Source organism: Acinonyx jubatus, chromosome C1, assembly GCF_027475565.1.
Source record: "Acinonyx jubatus isolate Ajub_Pintada_27869175 chromosome C1, VMU_Ajub_asm_v1.0, whole genome shotgun sequence".
In the NCBI taxonomy this organism is placed as follows: Eukaryota; Metazoa; Chordata; class Mammalia; order Carnivora; family Felidae; genus Acinonyx; species Acinonyx jubatus.
Window position 1 is genome coordinate 173,095,943 of NC_069381.1, and position 19,351 is coordinate 173,115,293.

At 36.5% G+C, this 19,351-nt stretch overlaps 1 protein-coding gene across 1 annotated transcript in view; it reads right to left on the reverse strand.

The window, feature by feature from the left end:
* The window catches only part of COL5A2 (collagen type V alpha 2 chain), a 146,600-nt gene that overhangs the window by 18,165 nt on the left and 109,084 nt on the right, over positions 1-19,351 (reverse strand). Inside the window, exons 21-42 of the mRNA XM_015077654.3 lie at positions 19,197-19,295; positions 17,923-17,976; positions 17,526-17,633; positions 16,405-16,458; positions 15,744-15,842; positions 14,053-14,106; positions 13,243-13,341; positions 13,081-13,134; positions 12,916-12,969; positions 11,475-11,528; positions 10,637-10,690; positions 8,295-8,339; positions 7,409-7,507; positions 6,294-6,401; positions 5,917-5,970; positions 3,660-3,713; positions 3,388-3,441; positions 2,680-2,733; positions 2,162-2,269; positions 1,991-2,044; positions 1,404-1,457; positions 536-697 (exon numbers count right to left, since the gene is read on the reverse strand). Of these exons, the coding sequence (XP_014933140.1) occupies positions 536-697; positions 1,404-1,457; positions 1,991-2,044; positions 2,162-2,269; positions 2,680-2,733; positions 3,388-3,441; positions 3,660-3,713; positions 5,917-5,970; positions 6,294-6,401; positions 7,409-7,507; positions 8,295-8,339; positions 10,637-10,690; positions 11,475-11,528; positions 12,916-12,969; positions 13,081-13,134; positions 13,243-13,341; positions 14,053-14,106; positions 15,744-15,842; positions 16,405-16,458; positions 17,526-17,633; positions 17,923-17,976; positions 19,197-19,295 (1,629 nt within the window). The remainder of the gene's footprint in view (positions 1-535; positions 698-1,403; positions 1,458-1,990; positions 2,045-2,161; positions 2,270-2,679; positions 2,734-3,387; positions 3,442-3,659; positions 3,714-5,916; positions 5,971-6,293; positions 6,402-7,408; positions 7,508-8,294; positions 8,340-10,636; positions 10,691-11,474; positions 11,529-12,915; positions 12,970-13,080; positions 13,135-13,242; positions 13,342-14,052; positions 14,107-15,743; positions 15,843-16,404; positions 16,459-17,525; positions 17,634-17,922; positions 17,977-19,196; positions 19,296-19,351) is intronic.

A 19,351-nucleotide genomic window follows, 5' to 3' on the forward strand; every position in this document is an offset into this window, starting at 1 on the left:
ACATATAGATATTAAATAAAATAATGTACTCTTTAAAAGTTTCTTTATTTTTGACAGAGAGAGAGACACAGAGAGACAGACAGAGAGAGTGCACAGCACGTGGGGGAGGGGCAGAGAGAGACAGACTCCCAGGCAGGCTCCACATTGCCAGCACAGAGCCCTATGTGGGGCTTGAACTCACAAACCATAAGATCATGACCCGAGCAGAAATCAAGAGTTGGATGCTTAACCGACTGAGCCACCAAGGTACCCCAAAATAATGTACTTTTTAAAAATTTACTTTATCCAGCTCAGATACTTAACAAAGAATGTTTTCTTGTTTGGTTTTTGAACACCACATCCATTACTGTTATATTTTATACTTACACTTTTTTTCTAGAGCTGAGAATTGTAAATTAAAAACATATAGGGCATAAGGATTTATGAAAGGACTCAGGTTAATGTATAAACAGTTTCCTTGTGGCAGTGAATATTATGGATTTCTATTGTAAATATCTCTATTCGAGGTGGCCTCGAACAAAGATGCGAAACTTACAGGTTGCCCATCTTCTCCTGGATCCCCTTTGTCTCCTGGGCCACCAGGGGGACCTGCTGGTCCTCGATCTCCCACTCGCCCATGAGAGCCGGGGTCTCCACGAAGGCCTGGGGGTCCCTCCTTCCCAGGTTCCCCTAAGGGCCCTGCAGGTCCTGGAGCTCCCTAGTATAAGACAGAAAGAAACCCGGGGGGGGGGGGGGTGACAGTGGAAGTCACATTAGAGGACTTGATGCTTGATGCAAAGGCCTCTCGGGTCCATTTTTCCTGTTAGATAATCAGTCATCCACTGGATTTAAATAAAATTAAACCAAACACAGCTGCAGATTCATTTCCCAGGATGAAATCTAAATTATTTGCAGACAATTACCTTTGAGTCAATACCAAAAGTGTGCTGAAATTGACTTTTCAAACTTCTTAAGGTTCTGCTCCATTAATAAATATATAACATTCAATTCTATCTGGCCTAATCTTATAATGAAAGAATATCATTTATTTAACTAAATTTCAGAGATGCCGCCTAACTTAAGGAAATGATTATTAGCACACCATACTGTTAGTATTTAGTACCCAAATGGAATAATGGTAAAACATTGGGGCTAAAAAGGACTTTTAAATGAGCTTTTCATTTAAAGATGATTAAAGATGAATTTACTTTGACAAGATACCAGTATGTATGAATTCTTAGGATAAGGGTTGTTTACATGGGTTAATCATTAAGAGATTAAATAAAAGAATGAAAAATATCTCAATATATATATATATATTTCTATATAATGTGTACATGTATGTGTGTTTGTGTGTATTATCGTGTGTGTGTGTGTGTGTGATGGCTTCACTACTAATGATCTGAATTACTGAAGTGACTTACAGGAGGGCCTGGAGGTCCAACTCTGCCGGCAGAACCAGGAAACCCTGTAGCACCCTAGAAATATAATATCATGTAAGAAATTTTAAAATAACTATTAATTACATATTCTTTCTGGGATCTAGTTTTTCACAGGGATACTTAGGCCTTTAGATTCCCTTTCTTGTTGTAAACAATAAATTTATTCTTGTATCCTATACAAGAATGGATCAGAATTAATCGGTTGGAAAGATGCTATTTTTCTCTTTCCACCTTCCATTTATCTTGAACGTATACAAATGTGCGCAAGACTAGAACTAGAATCACATTAATATTTTGCATAACAGAGTTCTGTAAAGCAATTCCCTGTTATTCATTACCTACGTCTTCAATAGGTAATACATTATTTATGTTACATATGAGGTGGCTGGGTCTCCAAGATCATAAAACTAACTGTAACCCAGATCTCCATTTAAGTGCCCTTTCCATTACAGTTTGTTATCCAAGTAAAAATTTGTTGTTACAGCTTCAGATGAACTTTTATATGGTCACAAAGTGCCACGTATCTGTGACTAGCTGCGTGTAATTCCCAGAGCTTCAAAGCAACTTACAGGTGGACCCTGAGTTCCTCGACCACCTTTTAGTCCAGGAACACCATTAGGACCCTATATAGAAAGACAGAAACAAAAGATCATTATAGTAAAGCAAAATGGGCTAAACACAAAGTCTAAACATTGGGTACTTGACTCAAGTTTTTGGTTTTTATTTTTCTTTTAACTTACATGAGGGCCTGGGGATCCTGCTAGACCTTGTGGTCCAGGTGAGCCGGCATCTCCTTTCTGCCCTGGCTCTCCAGGTTCACCTTTTACTCCAGGCTGCCCATCAGGACCCTATATCAGTTGTATAAATAAGTAACTGATTATAATACTTGTAGACAAGTTATTTCACAGTAATTATTACTAACATATCACTTAACCTTATATTGTAAAATGGTGCTTTGTGATCGGTATTAAAGCACAGAAGGAAAAATGTCCTCGTGGGATCTTTGAAGACAGTCTGAAAAAATAAGTTATCCCACCACATTTTTATTAAAACAAATAAGTATAGAATTTTAAATAGTGCATTTTAGTGCCAGTCATGAAAAAAAAATGTATTGAAAATGAGAATATTGCCCAGAAACCTGTAAACTTCCCAGAATCTTTAATATATCTTCAGTACATATCACAATGATGATTAATTAAATCTATTGCTATAGCAAGAGGAGTGCCCATTGTAAATTAGAGATATTTGGAAATTATACCTGAGGTCCAGCAAAACCAACAGCCCCAGTTGGGCCATTTTCACCACGAGAACCCTAGGATAAGAGAAGTGTTATTGTCGTTTTCACACGTTATTCTAAATGGGAACAGTATTTAAAAGTATAATTATATAAACTTGTAGGATCTTGAAATGTATATGTAGATGAATTAGACTTATTTCTTAAGGAAGGCTTTTTTTTAATTTTTTTTTCAACGTTTTTATTTATTTTTGGGACAGAGAGAGACAGAGCATGAACGGGGGAGGGGCAGAGAGAGAGGGAGACACAGAATCGGAAACAGGCTCCAGGCTCCGAGCCATCAGCCCAGAGCCTGACACGGGGCTCGAACTCACGGACCGCGAGATCATGACCTGGCTGAAGTCGGACGCTTAACCGACTGCGCCACCCAGGCGCCCCTTAAGGAAGACTTTTAAGGGTGAGATAGAGATAAGGGCCATATAGCAAAATTTCCAATGTCTGAAGTCTCAAAAAAGCTTAATTATTTGGTAAATGAACTGCTTAGTTGGATTTAATAGATTGCATAAAAATTACAGACTGTTAAGTTTTTGAGTCTCCTGTAAACACTGAAAACTAGGAAGTTCTAAGTAGCCTGACCCAACAAGCAAGGTTTTATATAAACATCAATACAAAATGATGAATTGTTTTTCTGCTTAACCCCATTCTAAAGAACATCAAAATACTGTCACTTACAGGATTGCCACGGGAGCCGGGAGGTCCAACTAAACCTCGAGGGCCAGGTTCACCCTAGAAAGCAGATGTCAGATGGTTATGGTCCAAAGCAGGAACAAAACATAATACACCTGGGGGAAGCTGAGCCCTGTGTGTAGGGCAGACAGTGGGGGAGAACTCTGAGATGATCTGGCCCAACTACTACATATTAGGAAAGAGAAAACATTATGAGAAAGAGCTATCATCCAAACTCCATGATTCTGAGTCCACAAAATACCAATTTATGATACTACCTTTTCTCCAGTGGGACCTGCAGGACCTGGAGGGCCCAAGGGACCTGGAAGACCCTGTCAATGAATAGAACATAGGCATGTTGAGGAAAAGAATGCACGGAATTTCCCACGATTATACAAACATTCAAAGAAGGTATTATTTTGTGATTGCTTTAGTTGCCTTTGCAAAACATTGTCTATAACAAGTGATATAATCTGTATATTGTTAAGATTTTTCTAGTTACTCTAAAACAACTTCTGGAATTTTCTCCACAAAGTGTCTTAATCTCTTTCATCCATACATAATACAATACTGTGTTCAAACATTAGGTCTAAATTAATGTTATTTTTCCACAATATTTCTACGTTTCTTAGCCTATTTAATATTGAAATTTGCGAATAGATTGAAAAAAAAACTTTTCTTCTTTTGTATAGGATACTATATTCTTAAACTATACAAACAAAATATCACTCTATTTTATTTTTTTTAAGTGAAATTCTGATAAAGCATTGAGTTTTCTACACTCTCCTAAGATCACAAGGAGTGTAACTACCCAGCCAAACAGGCTGAGTCCTTTAGGCTCAGAGCTTAGGGCGCTATCACATGGGGGTTCAAACCACGTCTTCTTGGTATGTGGTCACAATCTTTAAACTGCTTGACTGTATTGGAGGCTTTTCTAAAATGGGTTTTCTATGTGATATTTGTGCATTGCCTCTACATATGCAGCCTAAATATTCTTTTGTCTTTTAATTTTTGTATGTATTATGGAAGAAATTTAAAAAACAAAAAATTACTTCATGTTTTTATGCTCTTATAAGGACAGAAGAAAACTGTGATCACATGTTCTCTAGATCTATAATGGAACAATAATCTTTCAATAATCTCCCTAATCTATTTCCTTAAAGAATTGGATTAAATATGAGGATCACTTCATTAAATTCACGTTTTTTTTTCATGCAGAGAAAGCATGTTACTCATTTTTCCCCTTTACTATGAGATTACAATAAATGGTCTGCTCTGCTTCCTCCCTAAAGCAATGTATTGTCATTACTAAAAATAAACCAGTCATTGCTTAAGTCCTGTTCCTATCACACTGCATTTTCAAAGTTAGTTCATAGAAACAATAGATATGTATTTCAGAATTCACCTTAAAATACAGTCAATGCAACATGCCTTCAAACAGTACTGCACTACTTTACTGTGCACTATAGACCATCTATGACATAAAATACAAACAATATGCCAGATTTACCTAGACCATTTTTGAAATATGAAGTTAAACATTAGAGTTAACTAAAAGGGAAGAAATATCTCGTGTTCATAATTCTCTAAATTAAGCGTGTCACGCTTAAGTAGATATTTAGAAAAAGAAAAAAGGGTTAATTACCGCTAAGACTAAAACTTGTCTGTATTTTACTTTTTTTTATTAAAAGCTAATGTAAACAATGTATTAACAGTGGCTCAATGTGCAGCATCAATATGTTAATGATGGTTCGATGTGAGCTCTTTCTGTGTGACACAACTGCTCTTGCCAGGGCACAGCGTGACAACTAATAGCAAACCATGTCATCAAATATCAGGAATTACTCCAGGGACTGTTGAATGTCTGAGCTCTATCTTACATGAGAGAATCATGTCATTAATGTCTAAAAAATCATATTCAGTCTGTCCTGAGAATTGCAAATGCATTCTATTTTTGAGGACCTAAAGCTTATTAAAGGTCAATTTCTCACATGACATTAAACAATGCCTTGGTATCAACCATCTTTCTTTACATTTCACTTCTTCATCCTCTTTATTGATGAAAGAATTAATTCATTGGGCAGTAATTTTCTAATCCTTAAATATACAGTATATCGGGAAATATTTATCTCAACTTGGCTGCTCTGCAAAACTCTAAGTGCCTGCCCTGGAATGAGGTCTAGAACAGCTCATTAGATCAACACTTTAACAAAAATAAACACTGCATGAGAAATAAAAAGATGATAGAAAAAGATAAAGAGGGCCCCCCTGCTTAAAGCACTGGTCACAGATGCACAGGAAAATGTGTTTTATTTCATTCCCTCAACAACGACTGCTTTTTGGCTTGCTCTAATTCAAAGTAAGCAAAATGAGTATCCGTGATTTTTCAACATCAAATCTCAAAATTCATCATTTTCCATAATCCTGACTATTATAGAAACACAATGAACTTTATTTTGGAGAGTTCAGGCAAATTCACATAATAACGATAATATTGATTCCTTGCTTAGCTGGGAAAGGAGAGATTTCACTTACTCTTGCTCCGTCATTTCCAGCTGTGCCTTCAGCACCCTTCTCTCCTATGCCACCCTGGGAAAACACACAAAACACCATTATTCATTTAATTGTCTTTTTTCTCTCATTTGCATGGATGCTTCATGAGGGCAGGGGCTTATCCCTCCTGTTCATAGATAAATCCCCTTGAACCTAGAAAAGTGCTTGGCATTCTGCGTTCTGCATTCTGAAAGAAAGAAAGAAAGAAAGAAAGAAAGAAAGAAAGAAAGAAAGAAAAGAAAAAAGGAAGACTGATTGACTTGTGACTCAGCAAGGTAGAAGTAAAAGCCTGCCCAGGAAATCATTTTTAGTAGAAATGTAGAAAGTCTAAATGAATGAACTAAAAAAAACAGACTTACCCTGTCACCCTTGGGGCCAGGAGTTCCTGCGATTCCTCTTTCTCCTGGCATACCTTGAAGACCTGGTGGGCCTGTATCTCCAGGGGTCCCAGATGGTCCTGGACTGCCCTAAATAAACCAACAATAAGTGACCTCATCAATATAATATTAAAATTCAGCCACATTAAATTTCTCTTCTGGTAGGCCAAAAATAGTTGCATGTCAGCAATTTCATATGGTTTAACTTAGGCCTTACATTTTTCATTTGTGAAAATTGTCTCTGAAGTGATATTTTGAAATAAAAAAAAAAGATTTTGCTGTTTTGATTTTTGGTTTATATATTCAAGTTTTTTCTTTGGGGAAATTGAGCATCGATTCAAATAAAAATAATGGTTGCCTTTCTTTTTCTTTTTTTGACAACATCATGGGGATCCTAATAAAGAATGAAGACATTACATTTAGAGAGTATTTCACTCTCTCTCTAATGAACCCATGATATTAAGCTTGCTTACAAGCTAATTCAGTGATTAAATTGAAGCAGATCCTATGTAATCACTCTGGACCTTGAAGATGATAAAGGATCTAATGTTATACGAACATGAAAAATTCTATTTTAATTGTTTACACTGAAGTTGTCTTCTTGTCTTCTACCAATCTTAATATGGCACCCAAACCAAATAGTACTGATTTTTGCCTTATGATGTATTCTACTTTCATAATTAAAATACAACATCCTTGCATATGATTAGTAAGCAGAACTATGGAACCTGAGACAGAAAAACAATGGAACACATAATTAGGAATACCTCTTAATAAATTATGCAATTTTCTATTTATTGCTTCTGCTTATTAATGGAAGTCACTAGTTAAAGTTACACAAACAAATATTAGGAATGGATTTCTAGATGAGAATGTATTACCATGTACACTAGACCATAATTTGCATCACAGAAAAGAGGCTTTTCAACTGATTCTTTAGCGCCAAGGAAAAAGCCTAGTAGATGTTCACTCAATATTTGTTGAAGAGGAAAATCATATCATCAAATTATATTGGAACCATAAGGGAAACACATTCTAGTTCTGTCATGTGTTTACAGAGCAGTAATCTTGGGACATTTGGTCAGGGCCATACTTACTTTTGGGCCATCAGGGCCATGTCCTCCAGCCATTCCCTTCTCACCAGGGAGTCCGGTTATTCCTGGTTCTCCTCTTTCCCCTGGATTTCCGCGTTCTCCCTAGTGCAACATTGGGATGTCAGACAGTCTTAGCAACTGATCTGAAAGTAGGTTAAAAAGATTTCTGGAAATTTGCAAAACTGCTTCTACTGGAGAAAAATTGAGAAATGAGCAACTATTGAGGCTCAATTTTCCTTTAAAAATTTTTTAATGTATATTTATTTTTAAAATTTTTGTTAACGTTTATTTATTTTTGAGACAGAGAGAGACAGAGCATGAACGGGGGAGGGGCAGAGAGAGAGGGAGACACAGAATCGGAAGCAGGCTCCAGGCTCTGAGCCATCAGCCCAGAGCCCGACTCGGGCTCGAACTCACGGACCGCGAGATCGTGACCTGAGCTGAAGTCGGACACTTAACCGACTGAGCCACCCAGGCGCCCCAAATGTATATTTATTTTTGAGAGAGAGAGGCCGAACACAAGCAGAGGAGGGGCAGAGAGAGATGAAGACAGAATTCAAAGCAGGATCCAGGCACCGAGCTGTTAGCACAGAGCCTGATGGTGGGGCTCGAATTCACGAACCATAAGATCATGACTTTCGCTGAAGTCAGATGCTTAACTGACTGAGCCACACAGGAGTCCCGGGGCTCAATCTTCTAATTTAGTGTTAAGAAATGAACCTGGAATAAGGATGTGCTAGTTTCACAGCACAAGATTTTCTCATAAGATTGATTTTCATCAGGTTAAAGAAACTGCATGCTTAAAATAAAGCCCAGTTTATGATGAAAGATGCTTTTTAAAACTAAAGCCAATGGAAACAAAGTTAACGACGAAGGAGAAAATACTTACTCTAGGTCCTAATGGGCCAACTGCTCCAGGATCTCCAGGAACACCCTATAAGATATAATTTTAAAAACCGGAAGAATTGCTTTGAGCTAAATTTTAGGTATTTATTACAAATCTTTCCATATCACATGCCTAATTTCTTTTAATTTAATATTAGAAGTTTTGACTAAGCCCATACATTAGATGGAAATATTTTTCTAAAAAATGTTTATTATACTTGAACATTTGATTTTGGGCAATTAAACATGCAAAATATTATCTCAGAAATATAATGCATTGGTTTTTTTAGAGACAACAAAATACACAGTAATTTTATTTCCTAACATGAACAAATTTTAACAGATGAAACTGAAATAAAAAGCAATAAAGAGACTGATCTTTTAAACAGAACCAATTCAATTTAATAAATAATTTTTGACCATACACTATGGACAATGTACTGGGAACTGTGGGTTCAAATTAGTGCAGTCATGATATATTACAAGTTTCAGTTTGTTCTTAACTAAAGGAAATTTTGTCATGAAGTTCAAAACTTTTCTCTTTGATTGAAAATAATAACTAATGACAAGGAAAGATGTTGTGTAGAAAATTATGGTTGTCAAAGAGTGAGATGAAAAGTAATTTAGAAGTTGGGTTGGTTCTGAATGAAGTTTTAAGGATAATTTAATCAAATTATTTTTCTTTCATTTTCTTTTTTAGGTATGCTAATGAGTGATATATGGTGTAAAAGAAAATCTAAATATAAACAAATCTGAGGGTTCTTTCAATAATATTTTATCTCATAAGAAAAATATTTTATCTCATAGTTTAATCAGCTTTATGTGGTATTTTTTAGTGATATGTAGTTAATGGTACATCTTGCAATTACTAAATATAATATTGCTTACAATTTTGTGGTAGATAGTGCACTATTCATAGTGTCTTGATTTATACCATTACACCCTGAAATATTTTGAATAGAGTACTTTTTGTCAAAGTAGCATATTTCTGGCAGTTTGGATGGTGACAGATAACTATGGTCACTACAACCTCTACCGTCTATGTTTATAAAATCACAAATGTTAATCTCAATATATTCAGTTATGTTTGCTTCCATCATAATCCTCCATCATGAGAAATTTTCATTTGTCTGCTAGAAGAATTCTCTTGGGCATATGGATATGTCTTAACTTTAGATAAGGCATCAGTGTCCACCTTCTGTCCCCAACCCAGGACCTTGCCAGGCAAAGTGAAACATGAAGAAGCGTAAGCTGTCCTTGGATGGTAACTTCGCATCCTCTGAAATGGAGGGCTGGCATTTCCTGTGCATTTAGCACCAGCACATAGGCTGGTAGCAGCCACACTAGAACGTCACTGCTACTACTGACTTAGGGACCTGCCTCTTATGTCAATTCCTCAAACTTTGCTTTTTCTAAAAACATGAAACAAAACAAAAACTGTATCAAGTGGGCCGCCAATCTGAAATGTATTGTTCTTCATGTGGTGTGGTCTTCATAAAGCCCAAATCTAGTCGTACTACACCCTACTTAAAAGCCTTTCATCATCTTCCATTAGAAGAATAAGAGCAAATAATATTCAAATTCAGACTTTCTATAATCTGGCTCCTGATTCACCCACCAGCCTCATCTCTACCTCAAGTTATACTCTGCATTCCTGACTTACCAAATTTATCCAGTGCCTTAATTTGATCAGCAAAACCTTTGCACCTGCTGTTCCCATTTCCCGGAGTATTTTATTACCTTCCCTTCTCCTCCCTTACCATCACTCATCCTTCAGATCTCATAAAATATATTACCTGGTCTGGGAGACTTTCCCTAAATCCCCAAGTCTGAATTAGGTGCACCCATACACACAGTGCCTCCCCAGAAACTCTATCTCATGTCCATCTTGTTCAACTGGTGGGGGCCAGGGATGATAAATATTTGTTGAAAGGTTAAGTGAATGAGTAAATCACTCACATAAAAATAAATTAAACTGATGTCTTAATAAAATAATAGAAATAAAATGGTTAGTATCTGTTCATAACCATTTATAAAGCCTCCAGTAAAACTCTGTAGATATGACAAGACATAGACTTAGGGATTAAGAACAGTCTTGGGAAGCACACTACCAGGATTCAAATCATATCAGCTGTGTCACTTTGGGAAAGTTACATAACATCTGTGTGCCTCATTTGCCTCATCTGAAAAATGGTTATAATAATTATATGGATACCTAGATATATAGGGTTGCTTTGAGGATTAAGAGAGATAAGGCAAACCAGAACAGAACCTCAAATATAATAAGTGATATTATGAACCTACAATTTTTAGTATTGTTATTGTTACTATTACCTTAAAACTTACCTGATCACCTGGCTTTCCACCTTCCCCAGGAGGCCCTGGAGGACCAGGAAGCCCCTAAAAAAAGAAAAAAAAATTGTAGATTTGTAAAAGTTTAATAGGCCACTAGCATTAACAGGTTACCTTTTATATATCATGGAGTCTCCATGACTATACTTTCAAGCAAAATATATTGTTTAAACACAAGCAAAACAGAATGAGAAAACCATTATCTTCTATGATAATGCAGCAGCCAGTCAGCTTCTAGGTTTAGATTTTCATTTGCACACCACTTAGCAAAAAAAAAAAAAAAAAAAAAAGAAAGAAAAAAAGAGCTAATACTCTAACAGGAGATTCTTAACATTGGTCCAGTTTTTATGGGTCAGAAAGCAATATTTTAGGCTGCTAGAATAATAATGATAATAATAATAATATTAAAAGTCATTCCTAAAAGGTTTTTTTTGCCAAATTATGATTATCCATGCTATCAAATAATAAACAATTTCCCACACCATATATATTTAAATAAATCATGAAAATTTGTTCAAGAAAAATTTTAAGACATTTTGTCAATAAAACTAGATAAACCTTAAAATAGTTCAATAAAACTTCTTGAGGTATCAAAAACACCTGAAAATTTTAATTTGTTAATAATTTTGGATTTTGATCCATTTTTCAGGGGAAATCTGTTCCTTCCCTTTGAACAAAAATGTTGGGTTTTATCCAAATCTTTATTTACTAAAAGAGGGATGACTTTTTAAAAAAATTGTGGAATTTCACATCATTTGATCATATCTTTTTATATTTTAAAAAATCAGTTTAATTAATGGTAGAAGACATGGAAAACTGAATTATTACATACCTGAAAGCCAGTGGGTCCTGGGGGTCCCTGTTCTCCTCTCTCCCCAGCTAGACCCTAAGTCATAAAGGAAAGAAAATCATGAAGAGAGCCAGATCTTAACACCTGCTTCCTGTTTATGTGACCCACTGGAAGTATTGATATTTGCTTTTTTCCAATCACATGCTTTTCACTTTAGCCAGATTATAAACTAGCATTACAAATAGTTTAATGAGATTCTTTGAGGTCCCTGCTGGTAAGAAAATGTCTTCTAAAGCCAGAAAAGAGACTGAGGGCATGTTTATTTTTTGATCCAAACATAAAATTGTCTGGAACCAAACACAAACATCTGAGGAAATTGGAGAAATTGAACATGGAAAAATTCATTACTTTCATACATCGAATAGAATTAGGTAATACAAGTGTCCCCTGCTTTTCCAAAGTTGGCATTATGTCACTTTGCTTTCATGAAAGACCTGTATTAGTACCTCTTGTGCTAACTCAAAGGACTCTGAAGAGAATTTTTGCTTTTATGAGAAAAAGGCAAAAGGCATTCAGAGTTTGTTTTGCAGTGAGCTGTAATAGAGGCAGTGCACACCCAACTCTTTCTGGGGAACTAGACTTAGCATCTCAGCATCATCTGTGTCTGTGAGCATCTGTGCTTTATCTGGATTTATTTTGCGCATCTGTTAGAGCAAGATATAGCCTAAGATATGTCTTAAGATATGCCAGAAAAGCCTAAAAGACGTTATTTTGGGATTCTGGGAATATTAAGAAATTTTTCACATAAATTAATAATTGCTTCTTTGCTTTACACCATTTTGGCTTACAAAAATTTTCACAGGGACGCTCTAATTTCTGTTCCAATTTAGTTCGCAGTGTTAGAAGAACTATTAATCAAGCCTTCAACACTAGAGCAGCTGAAGAAAGCAAAGCTAACATTTTAGAAAGATATTTAAATTGCCCCATCATAAACAAATAAATATGCCAAAATATTTCTGATAAATATTTAATTTTAGAATCCTAGGATGCAGATGCACCTCAAAGGACAAAATACTTTCTTTTTTAGTCCCTCTAAAGAAAAATCAGCTAGCTGAGACAAATTTATATGAGACATTATCAGAAGAATTAAGTATAGTTCGGTACTTATATTTTTCAATAAGAGACAGAACAAAGTATTTGTCAAACATGATTCTGTTCAGTTGATATGTTCCTTAACTGTGACACATAAGGACAATGAGGTTGCTTCTGCCATCAGCATTTTAAAGAAGTTTAAAATGAAAAGTCCAATCGCTCCATTTAAAAAGGCAGAAGGTGCTGGCACAGGGGTCAGAAGAAAAGATTAGAATTCTTCAATCTTGCACTTTCTCATTACTTCCCCTGAAGCTTACTCATAAGTAAAGTCTTAAACAAACATCATCGAAAAGTGCAATGTGAATGTAATTCTCGCTAAAAGATCACATACCGGGGGGCCCACAGGACCAGAAGGACCAACTTCACCATCTTTTCCAGGAGCTCCCTAATATCACACAGAGATAATATGTGAAGTAAGGCCGTGAGACATTTGGGTCATTTCATATATATTTATATATATTTCCTCCCTTTTGGCAGAAAATGTTTGTATAGTTACCCTCTGCCCAGGAACACCAGCATTTCCTGCTTCTCCAGGTTTTCCAGGGTCACCCTAAAAGAAAGAATAGAAAACTACATTAAAATTCAATCAGTTTGCTCATAACATGCCTACTTCAGGTGAGGATGATGATGAGATAGCAAACATATGCACTGTACTCACACTGCTACCTTTGGGGCCTGGAAGACCCATACTCCCGGGCTGCCCTCTGATTCCTATGGAGCCTGGAGGACCTGGCCGGCCATCCTCCCCCGGAGCACCCTACAAAATTGACAGGCGCAATGTAAGTTTTACGTAAATTCTCTCTGAATATCAGGTCACCCAAATTGTCACTTGCCTTTCTTTGCTTACTTATGAAAGTTATATAAGTTTTAAATTATCCTTCATCTTTTTCTCAGTGAATAACAGTTGAGTGTTTTAAAAAAAAAGTGCTGAAGGATGCTGAGTATTTAGAACAGAGATTTTACTCTGGTTCTACACATGACCCTCATCTTCACAGCTCCTTACACTCTTCTATTCATAGGGGAAATTGTCCTTTTACTCTTTAATTTACTCTAGCTTGCGGTAATGAAAATTTGGGACTTCATTTCACATTTTTTGGTATAAAGGAAGGGCCTAGAATACATAAGTTACCAAAAGTCATACCTACTTATCTCTTAAACCTATAAAGTTGGGAGGATATTTATGAAATGAGAATGTTTCCAGTAGACAAATTTCACCAATACTGGAAGAATACATAATTTGGACTTTTTCCCCAGATGTTAGAGAAGCAACTTCAATCTCAAACATTTATATCAATTAAACTTGATCAATTTTTAGTGAATTTTAAAATATGAAGATCCTATGAATTTGCTTCGGTATTTTAAACATGTAAATATGATCAGCACTCACATGATTAAAAACATTAACCTCAAATAAACATCTTACGTTATATGTCTATCATGGCTATGGATTTCTGTTTACGTCACTTACCAAAGGCCCAAGCTTTCCTTCAGGACCTTGAACGCCAGGATTTCCTGTCAGACCCTGAAAATTAAAAGTGATTGTCATTTTGTTGCTGACCTGCAACTGAGGTAAAGATTCTAGAGAGTAGGGGCACCTGGGTGGCTCAGTCCGTTAAACATCCAACTCTCGATTTCGGCTCAGGTCATGATCTCAGAGTTTGTGAGTTTGAGCCCCATGTCAAGCTCTGCGCTGACAGTGTGGAGCCTGCTTGGGATTTGCTCTCTCCCTCTCTCTCTCTGCCCCTCCCCTGCTCACTCTATCTCTCTCTCTCTCAAAATAAATAAATAAGCTTTTTAAAAAAAGATTCTAGAGAGTAAAAATAGCACTTCATTAAAAGGATCCAGTTCCACTACGCAATGCCCATTCTCAGTGGCCTTAGGCTCCTCTAAACAAACTTCACAGGCTAATCATGGGCCTCCCCCAGCCTGGTTTTGGAAGGATACAAGGCAGAAAACACAGCATGCCAACAGGCAGCATCACGTGGGACTCTCCACTGGGGGGCAGCCCTCACAGCATGGCCTCCAAGGGCATCATCTAAGCCTTCTACAATGGACAGGCCAGATGTCAGGAAATGAGTCTACATGGCGGGGACAGGAGCCACTTTGGCTTAGAAATCTCAGGTAACCAGTATTTGTAACAGCACCTCAAACACAGTATACTGATCCTGGCAAGGTGAATGTGCAGGTACCAGTTTCTCCAAACTCAGGATGCCCAAAGCCATGCTCCCCTATAAGGTTTTTATAATTTATAGTCCTCCCAGGTCCAGATGTGGTCTACAGTTGGGCATCATTTTTACTATAAGCAATGCTGACTGCTCATTCACCTGGCATTCCAACTTTATTAGGTATCTAGGGAAGAAGTTCTAAGAAAGTTCCAGTTTCCTACATAGAAGGAGAAAGGGCTGTAGTAGACTTTTATTCATATATTTTAAAACACTGGGTATGGGGCACCTGGGTGGCTCAGACAGTTAAGGGTCTGACTTTGGTTCAGATCATAATCTCAGTTTGTGAGTTCGAGCCTTGCATCAGGCTCTGTGCTGACAGCTCAGAGCCTGGAACCTGCTTCGGATTCTGTGTCTCCCTCTCTCTTTGCCCCTCCCCTGCTCACACTGTCTCTCTCTGTCTCTCAAAAAATGAATAAATGTTAATAAATACATACATAAATAAATAAAAGTGTTGGGTTCAAGATTATGTGGAGCCAAATGTATATTTCCATCCAACAACTTTTTGTATAATTCCTTTGTTTTTAAGGAGCATTGTGGACAACTGAATGTAACAGCAATTACACACTTCAAATGAATTTTCAAGTAACATTTGTTCAGGATGAAATTTATCAGGAATTCTCTCTGCCAAAAGCCAAACAGGTTTTTGTTAGCAAGTAAAGAAAAATAAAAATTGGCAAACAGGATTTTTTTTTCCATGTCAAGTGGCAAAACTATTAATGCATACTCCTTTGAGAAAGGGAGACTAGAAATTACCATGTTTTTCTATATGTCATGAAAATAACAAAGCAGTTTTTTTTTAAAAATAGTAAATCAGGTCAAAATCGTAAAAACAAAAGAAATGATCCAACTTGTCAAAACTAGCTTAATTAAAAAACACTTCACTGAGTACCGACGAGCTGTTCTGGGTCGATGTAGCAAACTACTGTGTTCTTACCCGAGCACCTGGAAGGCCAGGTTCACCTGGACGTCCTGGGTCCCCCTGCCCTCCTTTAGGTCCTGAAGAACCTACAGGACCCCTCTCTCCTTGAGCCCCCTGTTCCAATGCAAAGCAGAATGTGTCAGAAAAAAGAAACAGTGCAGGAAGATAAAAGCAAGTGAATATCAAAATTGCCTGTTACAAATCAAAGCACTAGAATAACATACAAATACTTTGTCAACGTGATTACAAAGTTACAAAAACTATCACTACATATTTTGTTCTAACTCCTAGTTCTTGTAGAATAATGGTTTTTCATTATTAATAAAAATTGTATTTAGATTATCACTGCAATAATCTAGATTTGGGTGAGGGGGAACACCAAAATTCTAGAGTCTAAATTTCCAGATAAAGGAAAGGTCTGTGACCTTTTCTTCTCAGCTGGGTCTCCAGGAAATCTGAAAACAAACTCCTACATACTTGCAACCATCATCCTTCTCCCCTAGCCATCTATAATACATAAATTGCACAAGAGGGATTTGGCATTAGGCTTGACATCTGTGTCTGACTCTTTTCTGGATCTGAAGCCATGTGGACCAAAGCTAGATCACCATTCTGGACAACGGCATCTTTTGGGGCACCACCCACATGAATGTCAACATGGATGGGATAACCTCACCTTTGGTCCAGGTAAACCATCAGAGCCTGGAAAACCACGATTGCCAGGAGCACCCTACAAATGACCAAAATGAGATTCTTAATTGTTGTTGATGTTTTTGTAATGTATAATGAGTGGGTAATTTTTATTTTTGGCATTACAAGGTTTTAGGAGTTGTGATCAAGCCAACATGGCAAAAGATAAAGTGTAAGGGACAAAACCCTAACTACATAGAAATATTTAAAAATTTTAAATTTTTGAGAATATGTAAGTATCAAGCCAAAAATTATTCAAATTAAGAACTATCCTAACAATTAATTGTAAAATAAACATAGAGCAAAATGGTATCTAGATAAGCAGCAAAGGAATGGCACCATCTACCATGATCAAAACGTCAGTGATGACATACATTAGTATTGTCTTGTATGTGAAGTACTGTGCATTCTTTGAACGTCTCTACAAATGTAAGGTGATATTATCATTGTCCCCTACAGACCTGTTTCATTATACTCCAGTCACAGCAACCTCTTCTAATCTCTAAAATCACCAAGCCCTTGCTGGCTTTGCACTAGCCGTTTCCTCTGCTGACAGTGTTCTTACTACCAAGGTCTCTTGCTGGTTTGTCCTCATCTTCAGGTATCAGCTAAAATGCCATCTTCCCAAAGAATCCACTTCTTAACCACCTAATTTAATGTCACACTACTATCACATACTCAAAGCTACTCTCTACCACATCACCCTGTAATTTCTTAAGTGTATATGGAGCTCATTAAAATGTATAATTATATTTTTGTTTGCCTGTTGACTTGTTTATTGCTTACCTCCCCACTAGAATAAACTGTTGCTTACTAGCCCCCACATGAAGGCTGGGACCATAGCCTTCTTGTTCACTGATGTATCCTAAGTACCAATATATTGAATTGGCACAGTGTCAGTGTTGGCTGAATGAATGAATGAATGGGCAATAATTATTAGATAGTTGGTTCCTTTAATACACAGTTAACCATACTTAACTGTGCAATGCATTTGCAAGTAATTCTTTCAATGACTCTAGCTTTCCTTATTATCCCCAAAGCGCCCCACATAATCCCTCCCCCACACACACACAACTCTAAGAATTTATCTTATTATTCAAATTTTACCCTTTCTCCCATTGGGCCTGGAGGACCAACTGTTCCTGGATCACCTCGGGGACCTCTTTTGCCTTCTTCACCAGGTGGACCTATTGGACCCTGAATACCATGTGGCCCCTATTAAAAACAGAAGGACAGTTACCAGCAACAGCCATTTGACAACTGAATTATAGTCAAAAGCTTCATTTAAATAAGTCAATAGCAAATTTTAAACTATATTAAACTATTTCCATCCAAAGTAATGAAGTCAGTTACAAGTTTTAAACTAAAGTATTGCCACTCAAAGTTATATTTCTCATTGATATTATTTTAAACACTTGAGCATTTTGACCTGTGCACTGCTGGACAATATTCATGGTCTTCTTATCATTGAAACAAACAAACAAACAAAAAAACGAAGACTTACTGGTTCCCCTTTGGGGCCAGCTTCTCCTTTGAAACCTGGAACTCCTGGATCACCCTAAAATAAAAGTATCAATAGTTATAAAACCCAGGACTTTTAGCCAGTCCAACTTGCTTTAATTAATTACAGTTAACAGGACCTAAAAACTTTCTGCAGCTGAGTCTGTATTAACATTTTTTCTAATTTTGCAAATCTTGTAGAATGTATGTGAAATTTTATAAAACCCAGTATAAGTAGTTTATAGAAGTCTGTCTATTTTACAGTGGTCTTCAAAGGACTTATTTTTAAAATCTTGTGTGTTTTATCATGCATACTAGGAAAATTAGAATTATTCAGTTATTCCAATTTGATAATTAAAATTAGAACTAACAGTGACAACTTTTACAGATAAATCTATTTAGGGTATATTTTAGGAAATAGAGTTATTTACCCAGAATCAAAATAACTTTATATTTATGTTCTATTTATTGAGAGTTTGACAAGTTCAAATTCAGCATTTCATCTTCGGAGTGTTCTAGGGTTTTGGTGTGTATGTGTCTTTAAATACCAGTTAAGCCTCTGGGAACCAGGTGGCTAAGAGAACATGATAAAATCAAATGTGAAATATCAGCAACACTCGTGCGTTAATAAATCTGCCACCTGGATTTAAAGGGATTTATTAGCATAACTAAGTTACTTGGAACAGAATCTAAAATATTTGTTTTAGGTAGTGCTAAGAAAGAAAGTTTTAATTTTTATACAGAAGCTAAAAATATATAAGCACAACTTCTCAATGTGTTTATTTCTTATGGGTTTAGCATAACATTTTTTCTAATAAATAATTTCACAAAATACGGAAATTTCATTCAATGTGAATAATATGGTGGAACCACTCTTCAAGATAACTCTCAAGAAATAGCTAGTGAACCCATTTTTAACCAAATTGTCATTATAACCTCCACATTTCTTCACACTGGCTTGGAAAATATTTCTATAATGTGTACTATTCAACCACTCATAAATATCTATGAGATAGACTATAAAGTTATGACCTTATTATTTTAAATTTTAAAAAACCACTAAAATTTAACACAATGTAATAATGTTCCCTTTTGAATTTAAACACCTAAATTGTACATTAACATGTGGCTTCCACTTTACAAAGATTCCTATCTTCACTTGCCTCACTCAGATATGTCCCATTATCCATGTTTCATTGGCTCTCACTGAATATTATTTTGCGTGGTGATCTTAGTTGGATTATACTAATGGATGATAGTTATTTGAAAGGACATTACCGGTTGGCCTCGAATTCCTGGAGGTCCTGTGCTACCCTGAGGTCCTGGAGATCCAGGGGGCCCTGCTAAGCCAGGAGGACCAGAGGTACCTGGAGAGCCCTGTCAGAGTAGAAGAGTGACATGATGAGCAGAGAACCCGGTAGAAGTCTACTGTC